The sequence below is a fragment of the Salmo salar genome, chromosome 11 (assembly GCF_965601325.2).
Source record: "Salmo salar chromosome 11, fSalSal1, whole genome shotgun sequence".
Lineage (NCBI taxonomy): Eukaryota > Metazoa > Chordata > Actinopteri > Salmoniformes > Salmonidae > Salmo > Salmo salar.
The window spans coordinates 122,934,599-122,958,163 of record NC_138301.1 but is presented as its reverse complement, the minus strand read 5'-3'; the positions used below and the strand labels follow the sequence as shown (position 1 = coordinate 122,958,163).

The following is a 23,565-nucleotide window of genomic DNA, read 5'->3' as shown; positions in this document are numbered from 1 at the left end:
GGGTTAGTGATACAGATCAGTGGGTTAGTTATACAGATCAGTGGGTTAGTGCAACAGATCAGTGGGTTAGTGATACAGATCAGTGGGTTAGTGATACAGATCAGTAATAATGAACTTAAATAGAGGTATTTGTGTTGTTTATTATGACATTAACAATGCTATATCGCGTCTAACTACCTCATCTCCATACTGTATTTATTTATTTATCTTGCTCCTTTGCACCCCAGTATCTCTACTTGCACATTCATCTTCTGCACATCTATCACTCCAGTGTTTAATTTCTAAATTGTAATTATTTCGCCACTTTTGGCCTATTTATTGCCTTACCTCCCTTATTTTACCTAATTTGCACACACTGTATATAGATTTTTTCTATTGTGTTATTGACTGTATGTTTTGTTTATTCCATTTGTAACTCTGTGTTGTTGTTTGTGTCGCACTGCTTTGCTTTATCTTGGCCAGGTCACAGTTGTAAATGAGAACTTGTTCTCAACTGGACTACCTGGTTAAATAAAGGACTTGTTCTGAACTGGCCTACCTGGTTAAATAAAGGACTTGTTCTCAACTGGCCTACCTGGTTAAATAAAGGACTTGTTCTCAACTGGCCTACCTGGTTAAATAAAGGACTTGTTCTGAACTGGCCTACCTGGTTAAATAAAGGACTTGTTCTCAACTGGCCTACCTGGTTAAATAAAAGTGAAATAAAATGAATTTATAAAATATCAGTCTTCAGTCTTTGGCAGGTGGTTGACTGGATATACATCCCAAAGGGCACCCTATTCCCTAGTGCACTATATATACAGAATAGGGTTCAATTTGGAACACAACCCAAGACAAACAAAAGTAAAAGAACAAAATGGCGTTTTTTGGAATCATGCTTATCTGTAGCCTGTGACCCTCAATGTCTGTGTTTCTGACGAGGAGATTAGATGAAAAAGTACACGCTGCGTATTGGAAATGCTAAATTGATCAGGTTAGAAGAAGAAGAAAACAATGTAATAGTTTTCTTATTGATGGAAAAGTAGACTTTACTAACCATTCCCATATCACACATATCATAACATATCACACCAGGACCATAAAGGAAAGAAGACTTCAGGCTTTATTGTGTTTTAATCTTTTTTTATATTTAAGGTATGTAATGTTGACGTTAAAAATCCAACGATGAACATAACTATTCAATGACTGATCAGTAGTAATTAACCAATTGAATGGCTCCAATCTGAACCAGAGAACCCATATATATATATATATATATATATATTCTATATTCTATATATTCTATATTCTATATATATTCTATATATTCTACTGTATTATTGACTGTACGTTTGTTTATGTGTAACTCTGTGTTGTTGTATGTGTCGAACTGCTTTGCTTCATCTTGGCCAGGTCGCAATTGTAAATGAGAACTTGTTCTCAACTTGCCTACCTGGTTAAATAAAGGTTAAATAAATACATAAATATATATATATATGACAGTGTAAACCGGTTCTGTCACGTGATCAGTCAGCTGATCCCGGTACTGCCTCATAAAGTCAAGGCAGTTATCGTTCATTCCTTCGTTTCTTTCTTGTTCAGCAGTTTTGGGGTGTTAGACCGAAGGTTTCTCTCTCTCTCTCTCTCTCTCGGTTCAACAGCACTCGAGTTTGTCACAGATCGCTGATATTTGTTGCTGCGCTGTGGACTTTTCTAAAGAAGGAAAGAAAGCTGTCATCACAGCGCTTCCTGGTTTCTATTTTATTCCGTCAGTGTCGCAACCAGACGCAACACAACAGCTGCGACCTTGGTTATTGTGTGATCGCTGTTCTAGATAAATAAGCAACTACAGGTTTTAGAAACAGGTCATTTGGATCGTTATTTTTGTAGTTTACTTATTTTTCAAATATTGTACTGAAACATTGTTTTTGAATCCGTTTCGGCGAGCTGTTGACCAGAACAATGCGGTTCGCACCAATCCCCTGCGCCGTGGGGTTGCTGTGTTGTGTTCTGCTGTTGGGCTCGGTACCGTTGGGGACCTCGTTCCCCGTTCAGGACGAGGGGAAACCGGGCATAACGTTTCTGGAAGAGGTCGGGCGTCTCCGGGTCGGGTTCAACTGGCGGAACCTGACCTGTCCGGTGTGCAAAGTCCTCTTCACCATACTGGATATCGCTCTGCTGGTAAGATGGGACCCTATTCACTATATATAGGGCAGTATTTTTGATATACGGAGTCTAATGGGACCTGGTACCCTATTCCCTATATATAGTGCACTACTTTAGACCAGAGCCCTATGGCACCCTATTCCCTATATAGTGCACTACTTTAGACAAGAGTCCTATGGCACCCTATTCCCTACATAGTGCACTACTTTAGACCAGAGCCCTATGGGCCCTTGCACCCTATTCTCTCAGGGCAACCGGAGGGCTCTTGAACTAACAACCTGCACTAACACGATTAGTACACTGTAAACGCCTGGAGCGATGGGTGCATGTAGGGCAGGGAGAAGGACAGCTTGTCGGTACTGACACACGCAGGGCAGGGAGAAGGACAGCTTGTCGGTACTGACACACGCAGGGCAGGGAGAAGGACAGCTTGTCGGTACTGACACACGCAGGGCAGGGAGAAGGACAGCTTGTCGGTATTGACACACGCAGGGCAGGGAGAAGGACAGCTTGTCGGTACTGACACACGCAGGGCAGGGAGAAGGACAGCTTGTCGGTACTGACACACGCAGGGCAGGGAGAAGGACAGCTTGTCGGTACTGACACACGCAGGGCAGGGAGAAGGACAGCTTGTCGGTACTGACACACGCAGGGCAGGGAGAAGGACAGCTTGTCGGTACTGACACACGCAGGGCAGGGAGAAGGACAGCTTGTCGGTACTGACACACGCAGGGCAGGGAGAAGGACAGCTTGTCGGTACTGACACACGCAGGGCAGGGAGAAGGACAGCTTGTCGGTACTGACACACGCAGGGCAGGGAGAAGGACAGCTTGTCGGTACTGACACACGCAGGGCAGGGGGAAGGACAGCTTGTCGGTACTGACACACGCAGGGCAGGGAGAAGGACAGCTTGTCGGTATTGACACACGCAGGGCAGGGGGAAGGACAGCTTGTCGGTACTGACACACGCAGGGCAGGGAGAAGGACAGCTTGTCGGTACTGACACACGCAGGGCAGGGGGAAGGACAGCTTGTCGGTACTGACACACGTAGGGCAGGGAGAAGGACAGCTTGTCGGTACTGACACACGCAGGGCAGGGAGAAGGACAGCTTGTCGGTATTAACACGTGGGGAAGTACAAAACAATTGTCTGAAACCTGTAGGATTGGGGGGGAATTCAACACTTTCCCTGTGAGTTCCAGACCAGTGCTGTTTTTCTGTTCTACCTGATCATCAACTTCACCCTCCTGCAGGTGGTCCCTGATCAAAAAGGGAAGGAAAACCATCTGCACAACTGACCTTCTCAGGGAGTTCAAACAAAGCAGGGTGCCAGGGAAGTTGTCTCAAAACTGAGTCATGGTTTTATGAAGGCATCACATTCCAGAAGTCACAAGGGTCTTGGCAATTACGGCCGATCATGTGACTTAGTGCAGCCGATCATGTGACTTAGTGCAGCACCTAGCCTTGACCCGGTTCTGTGAACCAGACGGTTTATCTATGTGACCTTGAGTTGGCAGAGCTTTATCAAAGTAGCAATGCCAATGGGCAAGCAATAATTGGCCTACCAAGCTAAAAGACAGTAACTAACAAATTTAACAAATCCTAACATTTTTTTTTTTATACCAGAGCCCTATGGCACCCTATTCCCTATGTAGTGCACTACTTTAGACCAGAGCCCTATGGCACCCTATTCCCTATATAGTGCACTACTTTAGACCAGGGCCTTATGGCCCATAGGGAATCGGGGGGGGGGGGGGGGGCGGCGGCGGCGGCATTTGGGACATGGAAGTTCCATGATACTTCATTCTAGTAGCAAGCACTCCAGGCCTATTCATCTGTCTGTCAGCTAAGATAGCTGTCCCACTGTAGCTCAGTGGGTAGAGCATGGGGCTTGCAACGCCAGGGTTGTGGGTTCGATTCCCACGGAGGACCAGTCTGCTAAACGACTAAAATGTAAATGTAGCTGAAATGCAGAGCAACCAAAGTCACACTTATTATTATTTAATTATTATTTTTTTAAACGAGGGTATAAGGCGTTCTCTTGTCTGAAGACAAACTGAAAGTAACACAGATTAGAGGCCTGGCTTGAAGACGGCTCTGTGGTTAGGCCTGGTGACGAGTGAACGTCATCTGAGGCGAACACTGTGCTTTTGGTTGATACTGCAGATAGTCATATCTCAATGTCATGCTTCATCCCCATAACAACCAAGAAGGGTTGTGATAGGGTAACATTTCCGGTCTGCTTAGACCGCCAAAGAGATGGCAGCTGGGTCTGGTCTGTTTAGACGCCTGGACTTCTATATCTCGTATCTGAGGAAATTGGTGGTTCTCTCCTCTCCCATGTAAAGTGATGAGCGCAGGCTGTGGGACAGGCCTGTATTAGTCTAACCTCTCTCCTCTCCCATGTACAGTGATGAGATGAGCAGGTTGTGGGACAGGCCTGTATTAGTCTAACCTCTCTCCTCTCCCATGTACAGTGATGAGTGCGGGCTGTGGGACAGGCCTGTATTAGTCTAACCTCTCTCCTCTCCCATGTACAGTGATGAGCGGGCTGTGGGACAGGCCTGTATTAGTCTAACCTCTCTCCTCTCCCATGTACAGTGATGAGCGGGCTGTGGGACAGGCCTGTATTAGTCTAACCTCTCTCCTCTCCCATGTACAGTGATGAGCGGGCTGTGGGAGAAGTCTGTACTAGTCTGTGTAACCTCTCTCCTCCCCTCACTACTTCCTGTCCCATGTAGAGTGATGTTAACGAGGAGCGTGTTGCGCGGGCCGTGGGTGAGGCCTGTATCCGTCTCCACCTGGCTGAAGAGCGGGTCTGTCGTCAAATCACGGAGCTGTTCAGAGATGACTTCATCAGGTAGGCTTGGGATTGGTCCTGACGTCGTCCTCTTTTCATGAATAAATCGTGTTTCCTGATGTGCTATCATAAGTCTGCTGCAGTGCATGGTGGGAGAGTGAAGAGATGCTGTCCTCTGCATCTCTTCAAAGGGGTGACGTGCTCGCTGCGCCTGGACCACATGCCTTTGTTTCCATGGAGATGGGTACATGTCCTTCCTTCCTGTTTTTCAGGGCCTTGCAGCAGTCTCTGTTGTGGCCGTCGGAGGCCTGTGCGCTGCTGGTTGGGAGGTCATGCGGACGCTTCGATATCTATGCACCCTGGAACGTCACCCTACCCCGGATCCCCAAACCCCCAGTCACCCCGCCCACACCCCCCAAGCCTGGAGCACCACAGAGCAGAGTCCTCTTCCTCACAGACATACACTGGGATCAGGTTAGTCAAATGTGGTAGGGCAGTTTTTCAGACCTCTCCTCGGGAGGGAAAGACGTTTCACTGTGGTTGTAGTCCTGATCTCGCTCGTCTAATTCATTAATATCTTGACCAGTTCTCTGTCGGGTGTTGCTCTGGAGTAGTGGGCGTCTCCTCGCCTCGGCGTCTCCTCGCCTCGGCGTCTCCTCGCCTCGGCGTCTCCTCGCCTCGGCGTCTCCTCGCCTCGGCGTCTCCTCGCCTCGGCGTCTCTCCTCGCGTCTCCCTCGCGTCAGTCCTTTGATAAAGTAGTAGCTATATAACATGTGCAGAAAAGACAGGAATGCCCGTTGGGGGGACGACGGGATGCTCCTATATGATCAGAGCCAAATTTCTGTGAAACTTATGTTAAGTGTTACGGTTACAAGTAGAGTGTGCGGCTCTCCCTTATTTTCTAGTTTTCTACTCCGCTAGCCAGCACCTCGCCTTAATAGATGTGCGTTTATTTTTCTTCCAGACGGTTACAAGTTCACCTGCCTCATATAAAGCTTTTCTTTATTTTAGGGTGCTGCTATAGGCCACCAAATGTTAAGTCAGTATTTGGATAATGTTTGCAATGCTTGATAGTGTATGATAAGAGTTTTTTTTTTTTTCTGGGTGACCTGAACATTGACCTGTTAGTAAACTAGTTGTCCTAATGAAGAGGAAACTTCTGTGACTAATGCTTGCAATATGACCCAGGTTATCACTCAACCAACTCAAGTGTGTACCAATGATGTTGGGCACTGGACATCACTTGTATTGATTATATCTTCACTAATGCGCCAGAGCTTTGTTCCAAATGTAACAGTATAGCTTCCGTCCCTCTCCTCAACCTGGGCTTGAACCAGGGACCCTCTGCGCACATCAACAACTGACACCCCACGAAGCATCGTTACCCATCGCTCCACAAAAGCTGTGGCCCTTGCAGAGCAAAGGGGAACAACAACTACTTCACGTCTCAGAGCGAGGGACGTCACCCGATTTGAAACGCTATTAGCGCGCACCACCGCTAACTAGCTAGTCATGTCACATCGGTTACACTCACCGCTAACTAGCTAGCCATTTCACATCGGTTACACTCACCGCTAACTAGCTAGCCATTTCACATTGGTTACACTCACCGCTAACTAGCTAGCCATTTCACATTGGTTACACTCACCGCTAACTAGCTAGCCATTTCACATTGGTTACACTCACCGCTAACTAGCTAGCCATTTCACATCGGTTACACTCACCGCTAACTAGCTAGCCATTTCACATCGGTTACACTCACCGCTAACTAGCTAGCCATTTCACATCGGTTACACTCACCGCTAACTAGCTAGCCATTTCACATCGGTTACACTCACCGCTAACTAGCTAGCCATTTCACATCGGTTACACTCACCGCTAACTAGCTAGCCATTTCACATCGGTTACACTCACCGCTAACTAGCTAGCCATTTCACATTGGTTACACTCACCGCTAACTAGCTAGCCATTTCACATTGGTTACACTCACCGCTAACTAGCTAGCCATTTCACATCGGTTACACTCACCGCTAACTAGCTAGCCATTTCACATCGGTTACACTCACCGCTAACTAGCTAGCCATTTCACATCGGTTACACTCACCGCTAACTAGCTAGCCATTTCACATTGGTTACACTCACCGCTAACTAGCTAGCCATTTCACATCGGTTACACTCACCGCTAACTAGCTAGCCATTTCACATCGGTTACACTCACCGCTAACTAGCTAGCCATTTCACATCGGTTACACTCACCGCTAACTAGCTAGCCATTTCACATCGGTTACACTCACCGCTAACTAGCTAGCCATTTCACATCGGTTACACTAAGTATTATCAGTTCCCATTGGCTGTAGTGACCATAATTGTGGCAATAAAAAAAAAAAAAAAGCAAATGTTTGAGCCTAAAGTAATTCATAAGAGATCATACAAAATGTTTTCTCAGGACTCTGTTTTAACATGAAGGGGGAAAAAAACAAGTGTGTGTATAATGAGTAGAATCCAGATTCACCACTGGAAGCATTTGTAAAAGGATTCATGTCTGTTGTTGACTAGCATGCCACATACTGGTTTAGAAGTGAACTGTACGAGCCCTCTTGATTCACGATGAATTCAAAACTGTTACGGTTCAAAGAAATTACGCAAAAAGAGGTGGCAAACAAGTCGGGCTGCTCAGCTGATTGGTTGACATACTATACGTTGAGATATTGTGACTAAACTCACCCCCCAAAAAAATTAAGAAATTATTTTACCAAGATGAATGACATAAAACCCAGTGGGGGAGGGGATACCTTAAATGATATCATGGGCAGAAAGATTAATTAATCTGTCGTTCATTGAAGTTGATCATTTTTAATAAACTTTCAACCTTGCCAATCATTTCAATAACTTTAACTAAACGTTGATCAACTTCGTGAAAAATGTCAACGATGAACTACGGTTGAGTGGTATTGAGATGATCATCTCTCATCCTAGGATTTACAGTTAGTTACCTGTTTAGTCCACAAGGGGGCGCAAAAAAAACATTCCCAAAAGCCCATGGGGGTGTCATGTTACCAGAATACTAAAAAAATTAGCACAAGGCTGTTAGCTAAATATGCTAACGAGTACAAACAAAAATAAACTAATTGCAAAGACGGGCAATCCAGCTCATAAAGTTATGATATTGTGTGTAGGTGCTATCGAATGTAATTTTAGACATTTCACAAGCGAACGTGAAATTGTGCAAATGAACCATTTTTACACATCAAATCAAATCAATTTTTTTTTTTTTTTTTTTTTTTTTTTTTATATAGCCCTTCGTACATCAGCTGATATACACATGCTTGTCTAAAGGAAGAACAGTACTGGCTCTGGAGCAGCATGTGTACACACTGTTTGGAGTCACTATGGCTACGGGCTGCCTGCTGAGAGAGAGAGATGCCCCGTCACCTTATATTCAGCCACTTAGTTAACTAACTTAGCAAGTTAAACTTGGGAGTCGTGCAGGGGGAGGGGGAAAACGCGTAAGAAATATCTTGCTGTGTTTTGTAAACGCAGATCTAAAATGCTTATTGTAATTTCTGCTCGGTTATGTATCCTGGACAATAATATAAACGGAACAATTTTCAAAGATTTTAAATGAGTTCATATTCATGTAAGGAAATCAGTCAATTGAAATAAATTAGGCCCAAATCTAAGGATTTCACCTGACCTAGGAATACAGATATTCATCTGTTGGTCACAGATACCTTTAAAAAAAAAAAGTAGGGGTATGGATTAGAAACTGCTCACCTGAGCGCAGTAGCCTGAGACTTCAGCGCAGCTCCTCCGAAATATCCGCCCACGAGGTTCACTACACAACTTTGTCTAGAGCAGTGGTCACCAACCGGTCGATCTCCAAGGCATTCCTAGTCATTCCTAGTCTTTCCTAGTCTATCTCCAAACATTTGTTTAAAAAATAAAACTAAATCCTTGTTCCTACTTTTTTTTTCATCTCGTGTTGTTTGCGGGTAGATGCACCCGATTCGGCTGCCCTGCGCGCCGGGTAGTAGGCCAACTGGTTTCCATTTTGAACCATTTCATGTGTCTGAAGGTACAAACTCTTTCGGCGGGCCCGGAGAACAAATCAAGTCCGCTGTAGGCTTCCGCAGGTCAGTCGGCTGGCTCAGTTGACCGTGTCTGCAGTAATGTAGCAGGTGTAACAGTATTAGCTTCCGTCCCTCTCCTCGCCCCTACCTGGGCTCGAACCCTCTGCACACATCAACAACTGCCTCCCCACGAAGCATCGTTACCCACCGCTCCACAACTATTTAAATGTATGCTCACTCAACTGAGCATCACAACTAAAACAACAGATCTATTACCGCTGTGATTATATAGTCTACCTGACTTGCCTAGTTAAATAAAGGTTAAACATTTTTTATAATTACTGGCTCAACTGGTCTGCGGAACAGAACAGGAAGCCTCATAATGCGACCAGTGAAATGAACAGTCTTTATTTCCTAAGGTATTTCTTAAGGTATTGCACAAGTTGACTGCAGGTATTTACTTCAGTAGTTTCAATGGTATTTAAAAAAAACATTCCGTGGCTATTTCCACCCAAGTGTATATACTCTTTTTATTTTGTTACTAATGATTTGCCGCTGGTCTTACAAGAAGCTAGGATGACTGACTGCTGATGATTCCACACTCTGTCAGCACCCAAAGCCAGTGAACTCACTGATATTCTCAATGAAGGGGTTAACACTCATTCTGATAATCCATAATCAGAATGGGTGATTTTTCTCTCCAGGCATGGTGGGTTCTACACAGTAGAGGTCCAGCCAGGACACCTGCTCGTCCAAATACATTTTAATAATAAACTGGTCCTGAAAATGCATCTAAAAGCATTGTGTTTGGGGGGGGGGGGGGGGAGATGCCTTTAGACCACCTGTAAATTTAGCTTCACCTCCAACTAACGCAAAAAAACCAGCTTCATTCATTGTGGCGATCTCATTATTCCTGTTCTGTAATATGTCATGTTTCGTGTGGACCCCAGGAAGAGTAGCTACTGCTTTCACAACATAAAATACAACACTAATGTCTGTCCTGGTGTGATTTGTAAACAGGAGTATGCAGTGGGCAGCTCTGCTGATTGTAAAGACCCGTTGTGTTGTCGTAATGAGTCTGGATCTCCCAGCTGGCGTCAGAGAGCGGCTGGGTTCTGGGGCTCCTACAGTAAATGCGACTTGCCCCTGAGAACCGTGAAGAACATGCTGGAGAACGCAGCAAGAACCGGACCATGGGACTGGGTCTACTGGACAGGAGATATACCTGCTCATAACATCTGGTCTCAAACCAGGAAGCAACAACTGTCTGAACTCACTGTTATCACCAGACTGATACACAGGTACACACTCTCTCACACTCTCTCACACTCTCTCACTCTCTCTCACACTCTCTCACTCTCTCTCACACTCTCTCACTCTCTCTCACACTCTCTCTCTCTCTCTCACTCTCTCTCACTCTCTCTCACACTCTCTTCTCCACCTCACTCACTCTCTTCTCCACCTCACTCTTTCTCTTCTCCACCTCTCTCTCACTCAGGTTGAATGGTAACTGACCACCTTATTTCATCTCCGTAGTCACCTAGGTAACTTGAAGGTGTACCCGGCGATCGGTAACCATGAGAGCACCCCGGTCAACAGTTTCCCCCCGCCGTTCGTCCGCGGCAACCGGTCGTCACGCTGGCTCTACGACACCATGGCCGAGGAGTGGGCGCCGTGGTTACCAGAACAGGCCCTGAAGACCCTTAGGTATGATCATGATTTAACGGGAGAATCTTCTAGTTCACCAAAAATATTTAGAACTAATGATCCTGCAGGGTTGGATAGAGTACGGTAGTAAGTTTCCCCCCCCCCGTCCATAGATGCTGATCTTTGGTCAGTTTAGCATTTCCGCTAGTAAAGCTGATCCCAGATTTGTACCTAGTGGAAAACTGATCCCAGATTGGGGACGGGACACTGGTTGCTACGATACAGATAGTCATCTGTAGTGGTGAGGTAGTTCTGCTGAGGCAGTGGTTGTAGTCCCCTGCTCAGACGTTGCATGGGTCAACCAATGGTTGTGTGCTACGTCAACGACTGCATTTGGGCACGAGATTCCACAAGCATTTGGGCACGAGATTTCGGTCCCGTGTGGCTCAGTTGGTAGAGCATGGTGTTTGCAACGCCAGGGTTGTGGGTTCGATTCCCACGGGGGCCCAGTACGGAGAAACATTTTTTATGAAATGTATGCATTCACTACTGTAAGTCGCTCTGGATAAGAGCGTCTGCTAAAATGACTCACATCTCACGATCCCTGGTTCAGCTGAACACAGTGTTCAGACCACTTCCTTTCCACATTTTGTATTGTTACAGCCTTATTCTAAAAATGAATTTCCCTCTTTCACACCCCTCTCTCTCACCAACCCTCTCTGACACCCCCCTCTCTTTCTCTCCCCCCTCTCTTTCTCTCTTTCTCTCCCCCCTCTCTTTCTCTCCAGGCATGGTGGGTTCTACACAGTCGAGGTCCAGCCAGGTCTTCGAGTGGCGTCTCTGAACATGAACTTCTGTGCCAAGGAAAACTATTGGCTGATGGTCAACTCTACTGACCCTGCTAACCAGCTCCAGTGGCTGATCCACATACTACAGGCCAGTGAGGAGAAGGGAGAGAGGGTGAGGAGAGAACCAGATCCACATACTACAGGCCAGTGAGGAGAAGGGAGAGAGGGTGAGGAGAGAACCAGATCCACATACTACAGGCCAGTGAGAAGGGAGAGAGGGTGAGGAGAGAACCAGATCCACATACTACAGGCCAGTGAGGAGAAGGGAGAGAGGGTGAGGAGAGAACCAGATCCACATACTACAGGCCAGTGAGGAGAAGGGAGAGAGGGTGAGGAGAGAGTGATTTATATAGAGAACCAGATCCACATACTACAGGCCAGTGAGGAGAAGGGAGAGAGGGTGAGGAGAGAACCAGATCCACATACTACAGGCCAGTGAGGAGAAAGGAGAGAACCAGATCCACATACTACAGGCCAGTGAGGAGAAGGGAGAGAGGGTGAGGAGAGAACCAGATCCACATACTACAGGCCAGTGAGGAGAAGGGAGAGAGGGTGAGGAGAGAACCAGCTCCACATACTACAGGCCAGTGAGGAGAGAACCAGATCCACATACTACAGGCCAGTGAGGAGAAGGGAGAGAGGGTGAGGAGAGAACCAGATCCACATACTACAGGCCAGTGAGGAGAAGTGAGAGCGGGTGAGGAGAGAACCAGATCCACATACTACAGGCCAGTGAGGAGAAGGGAGAGAGGGTGAGGAGAGAACCAGATCCACATACTACAGGCCAGTGAGGAGAAGGGAGAGAGGGTGAGGAGAGAACCAGCTCCACATACTACAGGCCAGTGAGGAGAGAACCAGATCCACATACTACAGGCCAGTGAGGAGAAGGGAGAGAGGGTGAGGAGAGAACCAGATCCACATACTACAGGCCAGTGAGGAGAAGGGAGAGAGGGTGAGGAGAGAGTGATAACCTGCTCCACTGTCTGGTCAATATACTGCATGCCAGTGAGGAGAAGGGAGAGAGGGTGAGGAGGAGGAGGAGAGAACTTCTGGCTAATGTTAAAGGTGGAAGTCTGCGGATGTTTTAGTAGAGGGTATGCTGAAGAAAATGACAGAGGGGGGTTGTGCTGAATTTGTGAGTTGTTATATGAATTTTTAAAGTATCGATTTTTTTTTGGGGGGGGGGGGTAATTTGCTTTGCTGGGTGTAATATAACCATTGTATCTGTCTCACTGTCCTTGTCCCTCCTGTCCATCTGTCTCAGGTCCACATCATCGGTCACATCCCCCCTGGTCTCTGTTTGAGCAGCTGGAGCTGGAACTATTACCACATCATCAACCGGTAGGAAGAGGTAGTCAGGGCTGCAAACTACTCACCTTTTGGTGAAATCCGCCATTTTGAATCCAAAAGAGGTGATCTGAGTGATTTCATGTAGATCCTGATGTTTGGGGAGGGGGCTGGGGGGGGGCTTTGGATCCCTATTGGCTGGCAGTGAATGAGTGATGTGCGTTTGGACCAATCCCGGCTGTATCCAAGGCTCAGCCGGTCGTTGACATGACAACAGAATGAAGAGAGAAGAGACTTGTCAGTTACAGCAGCGCGTCTCCCTGAACGCTAACGGAGAGGTAACGGAACGGTAACGGTAGGTGAACCGTCTTGACTACGGAGACCGGGGTGAGAAGGTTACAGCAGCCCGTCTCCCTGAACGGTAACGGAGAGGTTAACGGTAGGTGAGCCGTCTTGACTACGGAGACCGGGATGAAGCGTACTTCATGACCTGTAACCGAAAAACAACCTGCATTTGGAAAGTTTGAGGTGAGGGAGAAAGCGTTATGTTCAGTAATGTTTTGCCTCTAAAACATCCGGTGATTTTTTTTTTGTTGCAGAGAGCCACATTAATTTACAGAAATACTCATCATAAATGTTGATGAAAATACAAGTGTTATGCATGGAACTTTAGATAAACTTCTCCTTAATGTAACCGCTGTGTCAGATTTCAAAAAAGCTTTACCGAAAAAGCAATAATCTGAGTACGGCGCTCAGACACAAAAACAAGCCATACAATATATCCACCATGTTGGAGTCAACAGAAGTCAGAAATAGCATTATAAATATTCACTTACCTTTGATGATCTTCATCAGAATGCACTCCCAGGAATCCCAGGTCCACAAATGTTTTTGTTCGATAAAGTCCATATTTATGTCCAGATACCTCCTTTTTGTTCGCGCCTTCAGTTCACAAATCCAAATTCACGATGCGCAGGTCAGACAAACTCAAAACATTCCATTACAGTTCGTAGAAACATGTCAAACGATGTATAGAATCAATCTTTAGGATGTTTTTTTTTATCATAAATCCGCAATAAAGTTTCAACCGGAGAAATCCTTTGTCTTCAGAAATGCAATGGAACTGAGGTACCTCTCATGTGAGCGCGCATGGCTGAGCCTCATGCCATGCTGGCAGTGTTCTGACTCCAGTAGCTCTTATTCATCCTCACTTCACTGTAGAATCCTCAAACAAGGTTTTAAAGACTGTTGACATCTAGTGGAAGCCTTAGGAAGTGCAAAATGACCCCACAGACACTGTAGTTTGGATAGGCAATCACTTAAACTACAAACCACTTCCTGTTAGGATTTTTTTCTCAGGTTTTTGCCTGCCATATGAGTTCTGTTAAACTCACAGACATCATTCAAACAGTTTTAGAAACTTCAGTGTTTTCTATCCAAATCTACGAATAATATGCATATCTTAGTTTCTGGGCGTGAGTAGCAGGCAGTTTACTCTGGGCACGTCAGTCATCCAAGCTACTCAATACTGCCACCATCCATAAGAAGTTAAATCACCTGTTTGAAGTAGGCTGTGATTCGATGATAAATGAACAGGCACTGCCACGCAGGACAAGCTAGTTAACTACACATGGTTGATGATATTAACTAGTTTAACTAGTGATTATGTTAAGATAAAAAAAAATTATAAGGTAAGTTTAATGCTAGATAGCAACTTAGCAACTTACCTTGGCTCCTTGCAGCACTCGCGTAACAGGTGATCAGCCTGCCACGGTCTCCTCGTGGAGTGCAATGTAATCGGCGTCCAAAAATGCCGATTACCGATTGTTGTGAACTTGAAATCGGCCCTAATTAATCGGCCATGCCGGTCAATCTCTACTAGGCTACAAATAACATTGGATTGCTTTCTTTACACTTTTTTTAGCTGTGAGTTAGGTTAACATTAACCACTTTATTTGACACAGAGACTGAATATATATATATTATATTCTTTGTTTCATTAATTAAACCCTGTATTTCCCCCTAGCAGGGATTTGTTTTGCATGTTTCAGTGTTTCAAAAAAAAAAGTATTACCTTTTTGGACCCTCACCAGTCGGCATCACTGTCTACCTGTGTTCATGTAACAGTCTATCCTTGGTAGCCACTGCATGCAGAGGCACCACCATGGGTGGGCCTGGGAGGGCATAGCCCCACCTACTGGGGAGCCAATCAGAATTCGTTTTTTTTTCCCCACAAAAGGACTTTTATTACAGACAGAAATACTCCTCAGTTTCATCAGCTGGCCAGGTGGCTGGTCTCAGACCATCCTGCAGGTGAAGAAGCTGGATGTGGAGGTCCTGGGCTGATGTAGTTGTGAGGCCGGTTGGACGTATTGCAAAATTCTCTAAAATGACTTGAGGTGGTTTATGGTAGAGAAATTCTGGCAACAGCTCTGTTGGACATTCCTGTAGTCAGCATGCCAATTGCAATACTTGAGACATCTGTGGCGTTGTTGTGTGACAAAACTGCACATTTTAGAGTGGTCTTTTACATGTTGTGTTTTATATTTTTATAAATAATCCCAGACTGGTACCAAATAATCCCAGACTGGTACCAATCTGTCAGTTCATTTATTTTATACAGTCATGTGGACTCCAGACTACATTCAGTTCTCACACATCTTCTAAGGGACTTCTTCCATGTTTTCCAGAGCTAACACCTGATTTCAACTAACCAGCTAGCCCTTGACTAGATTAACCCGGTGAACTAGTTCAGGGCATCAACAAAATAGTGAAGTCTTTTCCTGAAGGGGGGGGGGGGGGGGAGAAGAGAGGTTTATGAACTAGTTCTTTCTGTGGTTCAGGATCAGATATGGTTCTGCTGTGGGTGGTTTTAATGTGTTTCTGTCTGTGTCCAGGTATGAGGGTACAGTCACGGGTCAGTTCTTTGGCCACACTCACATGGATGAGTTCCAGATGTTTTATGACGAGGCGACGATGACTAGGGCTGTGGGCGTGGCCTTCATCGCTCCCTCCATCACCACCTATATCAACCTCAACCCAGGTACACACACACACACACCTCCACAGGTACACACACTTCACCCCTGCCCCACACTTGAATTTGTTGCCTCCCAATCAGAATGGATGGTCTCTTCTACTCTGTCAGAGGACAAGATCTGAAACTGGTGTAGGGTCATGTACTAGAGACGGAAAACAAATCATAGAGCTTCTCTAAATGTTGTTTTCAGGTTACCGGGTCTACCTGCTCGACGGTAACTACAAGGGCAGTTCTCGGTTTGTTCTGGACCACGAGACGTACATCTTAAACCTTACAGAGGCTAACCGACAGCCTGAAGGAGGAGGGGTCTCCTCCCTGTTCCCCAGCCCATCACAACACCCTATCTTCCACCCTGACCCAAACCCCAAATGGACCCTCCTCTACCGCGCTTCTGAAGCCTACGGCGTCTCCTCCCTGTTCCCGTCGGACTGGGACGGGCTGATCAGGACCTTCGTCCAGGACGACCGCGTGTTTCAGCGGTTCTGGTACCTCAGACATAAAGGTCACGTGTCAGAGCCCTGTATAGATGCCTGTAAGACAACAGTCGTCTGTTTCCTACGTTCAGGCAGATATGATGAGCTGGAGAAGTGTGACCAGTTGGAGTTTGGGGGAGATACAGCTGTTAGGAAAACACTGTGTTGAACTGGGATAGGGAGTTGGGGGAGGGGTGTTAGGGCAGGGGCGTTTTGGTTAACTTAGTTTGAATGTCGGCCATGTTGTCGTCAACTATTCAAGACATTGAATGCGACTCTGGATCTAAGTGAAACGTCATGGAACACTGGTTGACGGCCTGGTTCTTTTTGGTTCTGGGCCTCAACCTTGTTCTGTCCAATCAGTATCTGTGTTGTTAGAGTACATTTACTGCTAGTGAATGTCAAAAATAATGGGGGGGGGGGGAAGAAAAAAAAATAAAAAATGTAGATGTTTCAAGTTTGTTTTTACAAAGACAGAACATTGTGTCATGTTGAGCCTCTTCATTGAGGAGTTGAGTCCTGAAGTGTTCATACTAAAAAGTCTCCCAAAGGGTTGCATTGATGGTGTTACTGCATTCACGGCATGACTGGCTGAGTCCGGGGGGGGGGCATGACTGGCTGAGTCCGGGGGGGGGGCATGACTGGCTGAGTCCGGGGGGGGGGCATGACTGGCTGAGTCCGGGGGGGGGGGGGCATGACTGGCTGAGTCCGGGGGGGGGGGGGGGGGGGCATGACTGGGTGGAGAGCAGTGGCTGATGTTTGAAATCAACAGTCAGTATTTGTGTGAAGTTTTCCCCAGAATGAGATTGACTTCAGTTGTTGCCTGTCACATCCACATAAACCTAGTTGCTTAGCTAGTGACAACCAGTTTACATTGATAAATTGATTACTTAGATTGAGGTCAGGATTCAATCCATTGTTGGCTATGCACCATTTTTAAAGGTAATTTTCTGATTTGAGCAGAGTAATGCAGCGTTTTTAATGGTCAATGCGAAGACGGGAACATTGCATAACCGAGTGTGAGCAGAATCCTGGGTCTTAATTTTCTGAAAGCTGTTTTAAGATCCTTTAACACACCTTTGTGTCCTTTTGTATTGAACCATTTCAGCTCTGTATTTGTCTTCAGTGAGTTGTTTGCACATGTGAAATTAATAACTAGTGATTTTTCTTCAGTCTACACCAATACCTTCCACTTTCATTCAGCACTTTAATTTCTGGTGTGGATGGTCCTGTGTGTAACAACATGTCTGTAATTATTAAAAAAGATGAACATTTTGTGAATAAAGATGCATTTTGAGATTTACTTAATTTGTTGCTCTTATCTTTCTGACCCAGTGAGTGGAGGGCTCTCAACCGATGTGAATCGAGGTGCATTTAAAAAAAATATATATAAAATTAATGTATAATTGAAAAGGCGCAAAGCTAGTTCACCATTTGTTTTATTGATACAAATATTATGGTTAACGTTTCAGCCTTAAAATCTGAACTTGTGAGTGACATAGTGGCCAGTTCATATGCCTTGATACTAGGAGGTATGTGCCTAAAGGTCGGGACCGGAGAGAAACCGCTGTCCTGTGGAGTTCAAACAGTTACATGACCTACAGCACAGTCAAGCAAGGTAATGTTTCAGACTACCATAAAAGAGCAAGTCGCAAAGAAAACAAAATGTATGCATTCACTACTGTAAGTCGCTCTGGATAAGAGGATCTGCTAAAATGACAAAAAAAATGTTAAATGAAAACAGGAGCTGCTTCCACTATTCCAGCACCATTTCAACTTCTAATTACCTACACTTAGTCTGGACTGACATCTTTTAGTTGTCAGTCTAATCAACATAAGATAAATATGGTATTGATTTATGTGTGTAAGAAAAAAAAAGTTGGCTCACTCTTGTAGAGAAAAGCCAATGCCATGTTGACAAGTCACTGTCATACAGTTCAAGCTTTTGAATTTTTTGTATTTGTCCTAGGCTACCTGGCTAAAATGCTTGCTCGCTAGCCTAACTTGAATGGGCAACAATGTGCCAGGCTAGCTAGTTAACGTTTAGTTAGCCTTCTACATATTGAACTTCCATTCTTAGGCCAGAGGCACAACCAATGTATGAATTAATGATTGGATCAAAATCGAAGTACAAATCCCTATCTCCATCCATGGCTAATTTAGGAAAGGGATGATTTTTTTTTTTTAGCTAGCTAGCCACCGGAGGACAACAATTCAAGTTTTTTTTTTTCTTCAGTCAATAATGACGTTTGGCTTCTGAGGTGATGGTCTGAAGCCAAATCCAAACTGGCTTCCCTTTTTTTGTGTGAGAGTGCCAGGACCATCCACAGCTGAACTCACTCAGCTGAACAAGCGAGGCATTTATCCGGTGAGAGAGCGACTATTCAACCTCATTAATTAATGAACACGGATGGAAAAATACATGAAAACACACCACTGTGAAAGATGGAGAACTTTCCAGACCATGAATAAGGGGGTCCTTGTGGTATAGCTGTCCCTGTTCATTCCTGATTTAATAGAGTTCACCAAATCTACAAAGTTTTGAAAAATATTATTTAAAGTCTTGGTGCTATTGCAAGAAACTACATGAGAATCTTTCAGTTAATATCCATTATCACCTTTATATTTTTGTAATTTTATTTGTAACATTTAAGAGTTTGAAATTGGGATCCTTTGCTCTGGACAAGGGCATTTCCAGGCATAGAGCTCCCCAAAACAAATATTCTCTTATTTTGATTCTTCCGACTTTAAAGAATCTCAGCTAATTTCCTGCTATTCTACACATGTTGCCATGACGTTCAGGGCCTGTGCTGTTGAAACTGGCTTGGTGTGGATAAAAAGCACTTTTAGATTAAATCTAAAGTGTTTCCATCTCATTTTCAAATTTACCGATACTGTTGCGTTAAATAAAAAAAAATTGTTATCCGACGTAATCTTAAGGTTGGTGCCATCAGTAAAACACAGGTAGGAGTGTAAATTCCTCCTGCAAAGTCCCCGTAGCCGAATCTTTTTCTCATGGTATAGCTTGTACAGCTGAATATAAACATTCAACAGGTTTTCCCCCATGGTGAAGCAGAGGTGAAGCCATGAAAAGGCCAAGCAGAGGCCCTCCCAGATTGAACACTGGCCCACCTGATCAGGATGGTTTAAAATATATTTAGAAAATAAATGAATTTGATTTGTTGTTGGTATTGTCTCCTGATTAATCAGAAATGTAGAAAATTGCAGTAGGAGGTTCCGGGATCTAATTGGTTATATAATAATTCTGTCATGAATGACTAGGCAGGTCATGGCTCACATCAACACCATTATCCCAGAAAACCTGGACCCACTCCAATTTGCCCTCTCCCACCTGGATGTTAAGGAACACCTATGTGAGAATGCTATTCATTGACAACAGCTCAGCGTTCAACACCATAGTGCCCACAAAGCTCATCTATAAGCTAAGGACCCTGGGACTAAACACCTCCCTCTGCAACTGGATCCTGGACTTCCTCATGGGCCGCCCCCAGGTGGTAAGGGTAGGTAACAGCTGATCCTCAACACAGGGGCCCCTCAAATCAAAGTTTTTTTGTCATGTGCGCTGAATACAACGGGTGTAGACCTTACAGTGAAATGCTGAATACAACAGAGTAGCAATAGCGTAAAAGAGGGGTTGGCGGGACACAATGCGGGAGCACTGGTTGGTCGGCCCAATTGAGGTAGTATGTACATGAATGTATAGTTAAAGTGACTATGCATATAAGAAAAAGTAGCGTAAAAAGAGGGGTTGGGGGGGAGGCACACAATGCAAATAGTCTGGGCAGCCATTTGATTACCTGTTCAGGAGTCTTATGGCTAGGGGGTAAAAACTTGAGAAGCCTTTTTGTCCTAGACTTGGCACTCCGGTACCGCTTGCCATGCGGTAGTAGAGGGAACAGTCCATGACTGGGGACTTTGACCATTTTTAGGGCCTTCCTGTGACACCACCTGGTGTACAGGTCCTGGATGGCAGGCAGCTTAGCCCCAGTGATGTACTGGGCCGTACGCACAACCCTCTGTAGTGCCTTGCGGTCGGAGGCCGAGCAGTTGCCATACCAGGCAGTGATGCAACCAGTCAGGATGCTCTCGATGGTGCAGCTGTAGAACCTTTTGAGGACCCATGCCAAATCTTTTCATGGCAAGCAGTACCGGAGCACCAAGTCTAGGTCCGAGAGGCTTCTAAACAGCTTCTACCTCCAAGCCATAAGACTGCTGAACATCTAATCAAATGACTACCCAGACTATTTGTCTACCTACATGTACATATTACCTCAACTAACTGGTGCCCGCGCACATTGACTCTGTACCTGTACCCCCCTGTATATAGTTTTGCTATTGTTATTTTACCGCTGCTCTTTAATTACTTGTTACTTTTATCTCATTATTGTCTGTATTTTTTTTAACTGCATTGTTGGTTAGGGACTTGTAAGTAAGCATTTCACTGTAAGGTCTACACCTGTTGTATTCAGCGTATGTGACTAATAAAATTTGATTTGACATGGTACCACAACCCTCCCCACATGTATCTACGAGCTAGCTAACTGTGGGCAAATTGTTTTGACCTTCTGCAAATCTAGCGCTAGCTCGTCACAAATTATGGCAAAGCAAAGATGGATTGGTGTGATGATGACTGATTGATAGATTTTCCAAAAAGCTCAGTCATCAGACCATGAGGAAGTAAAACGTTTTTCAACCACTTCACACATTTCTTGTTAACTATAGTTTTGGCAAATCGGTTAGGACATCTACTTTGTGCATGACACAAATCATTTTTCCAACAATTGTTTACAGACAGATTATTTATTCCAGTGGGTCAGAGGTTTACATACACTAAGTTGACTGTGCCTTTAAACAGCTTGGAAAATTCCAGAAAATTATGTCATGGCTTTAGAAGCTTCTGAAAGGCTAATTGACATTATTTCAGTCAATTGGAGGTGTACCTGTGGATGTATTTCAAGGCCAACCTTCAAACTCAGTGCATCTTTGCTTGACATCATGGGAAAATCAAAAGAAATCAGCCAAGACCTAAAAAAAAGAATTGTAGACCACCACAAGTCTGGTTCATCCTTGGGAGCAATTTCCAAACGCCTGAAGGTACCACGTTCATCTGTACAAACAATAGTACGCAAGTATAAACACCATGGGACCACGCAGCCGTCATACCGCTCAGGAAGGAGATGCGTTCTGTCTCCTAGAGATGAACATACTTTGGTGCGAAAAGTGCAAATCAATCCCAGAACAACAGCAAAGGACCTTGTGAAGATGCTGGAGGAAACGGGTACAAAAGTATCTATATCCACAGTAAAACGAGTCCTATAATCGACAACCTGAAAGGCCGCTCAGCAAGGAAGAAGCCACTGCTCCAAAACCGCCATAAAAAAGCCAGACTACGGTTTGCAACTGCACATGGGGACAAAGATCGTACTTTTTGGAGAAATGTCCTCTGGTCTGATGAAACAAAAATAGAACTGTTTGGCCATAATGACCATCGTTATGTTTGAAGGAAAAAGGGGGAAGCTTGCAAGCCTAAGAACACCATCCCAACCGTGAAGCACGGGGGTGGCAGCATCATGTTGTGGAGGTGCTTTGCTGCAGGAGGGACTGGTGCACTTCACAAAATAGATGGCATCATGAGGAAAGGAAGACTGTGGATATATTGAAGCAACATCTCAAGACATCAGTCAGGAAGTTTGGAAGCTTGGTTGCAAATGGGTCTTCCAAATGGACAATGACCCCAAACATACTTCCAAAGTTGTGGCAAAATGACTTAAGGACGACAAAGTCAAGGTATTGGAGTGGCCATCACAAAGCCCTGACCTCAATCCCATAGAGAATTTGTGGGCAGACTGAAAAAGCGTGTGCGAGCAAGGAGGCCTACAAACCTGACTCAGTTACACCAACTCTGTCAGGAGGAATGGGCCAAAATTCACCCAACTTATTGTGGGAAGCTTGTAGAAGGCTACCCGAAACATTTGACCCAAGTTAAACAATTAAAAGGCAATGCTACCAAATACTACTTGAGTGTATGTAAACTTCTGACCCACTGGGAATGTGATGAAAGAAATAAAAGCTGAAATAAATCACTCTCTCTCCTATTATTCTGACATTTAAATAAAGTGGTGATCCTAACTGAACTAAGACAGGGAATTTTTTATGAGGATTCAATTTCAGGAATTGTGAAAAACTGATTTTAAATGTATTTGGCTAAGGTGTAAACTTCCGACTTGAACTGTACATACATACGCCACTATGGGGTTGTTAACAGTGACGTCAGGTACGTGGGAAGCTTGTGGAGCAGGGCTTTGTAAACAAAGAGAGGGTAATGATGTGATATACATGACTTTAGAGGTGGCACTATCAATGGAATATGAAGCCGTTTGACCAGGGCCCTGTGGCACTATGAAGGGAATAGGAAGCCATTTGTGAAGTGTAAGGTCAGTTTCACTGAAACTCCCTGAGGTTGTTCAGCAGAACTCAACTTCTTTGGAATGTTCAGACAGAAATCTGCTACCAAAACACATCTCTCTGACCTGTAGAATCAGACAGAAATCTGCTACCAAAACACATCTCTCTGACCTGTAGAATCAGACAGAAATCTGCTACCAAAACACATCTCTCTGACCTGTAGAATCAGACAGAAATCTGCTACCAAAACACATCTCTCTGACCTGTAGAATCAGACAGAAATCTGCTACCAAAACACATCTCTCTGACCTGTAGAATCAGACAGAAATCTGCTACCAAAACACATCTCTCTGACCTGTAGAATCAGACAGAAATCTGCTACCAAAACACATCTCTCTGACCTGTAGAATCAGACAGAAATCTGCTACCAAAACACATCTCTCTGACCTGTAGAATCAGACAGAAATCTGCTACCAAAACACATCTCTCTGACCTGTAGAATCAGACAGAAATCTGCTACCAAAACACATCTCTGACCTGTAGAATCAGGAATCACGTCAGTGCTATTCATGGCATTTCTATCTGTAACGTCCGTCAACGTTTGTAACCCTGGCTAAACCCGGTGTGCGACGTCATCATTCGTCGCCCTTGTCACGAGACACACTACTTCCTTCCTGTCTGATAAGTTGTCATGGGAACGCATTTACAAAACAGAACCCTTCAAACCGAAGAATCTGAGTTTTGGAAAGTTGTGATATTTAGGTATATTTCTAGTTGTAAAGTCATTATTGATCATCAAGTCTTTTATATTACATAAGACAACATGTACA

At 44.8% G+C, this 23,565-nt stretch overlaps 1 protein-coding gene across 1 annotated transcript; it reads left to right on the top strand.

Annotated features, from left to right (window-relative positions):
• The first annotated feature begins 1,563 nt into the window (after positions 1-1,563).
• Positions 1,564-16,849, top strand: smpd1 (sphingomyelin phosphodiesterase 1). Its single transcript, XM_014129868.3, has 9 exons — positions 1,564-2,160; positions 4,886-5,004; positions 5,217-5,418; positions 10,035-10,315; positions 10,551-10,721; positions 11,450-11,621; positions 12,774-12,850; positions 15,694-15,839; positions 16,027-16,849. Exons 1-9 carry the CDS (start codon positions 1,942-1,944, stop codon positions 16,476-16,478), a joined length of 1,839 nt encoding a protein of 612 aa, XP_013985343.3. The 5' UTR covers positions 1,564-1,941; the 3' UTR covers positions 16,479-16,849.
• Positions 16,850-23,565: the final 6,716 nt, after the last annotated feature.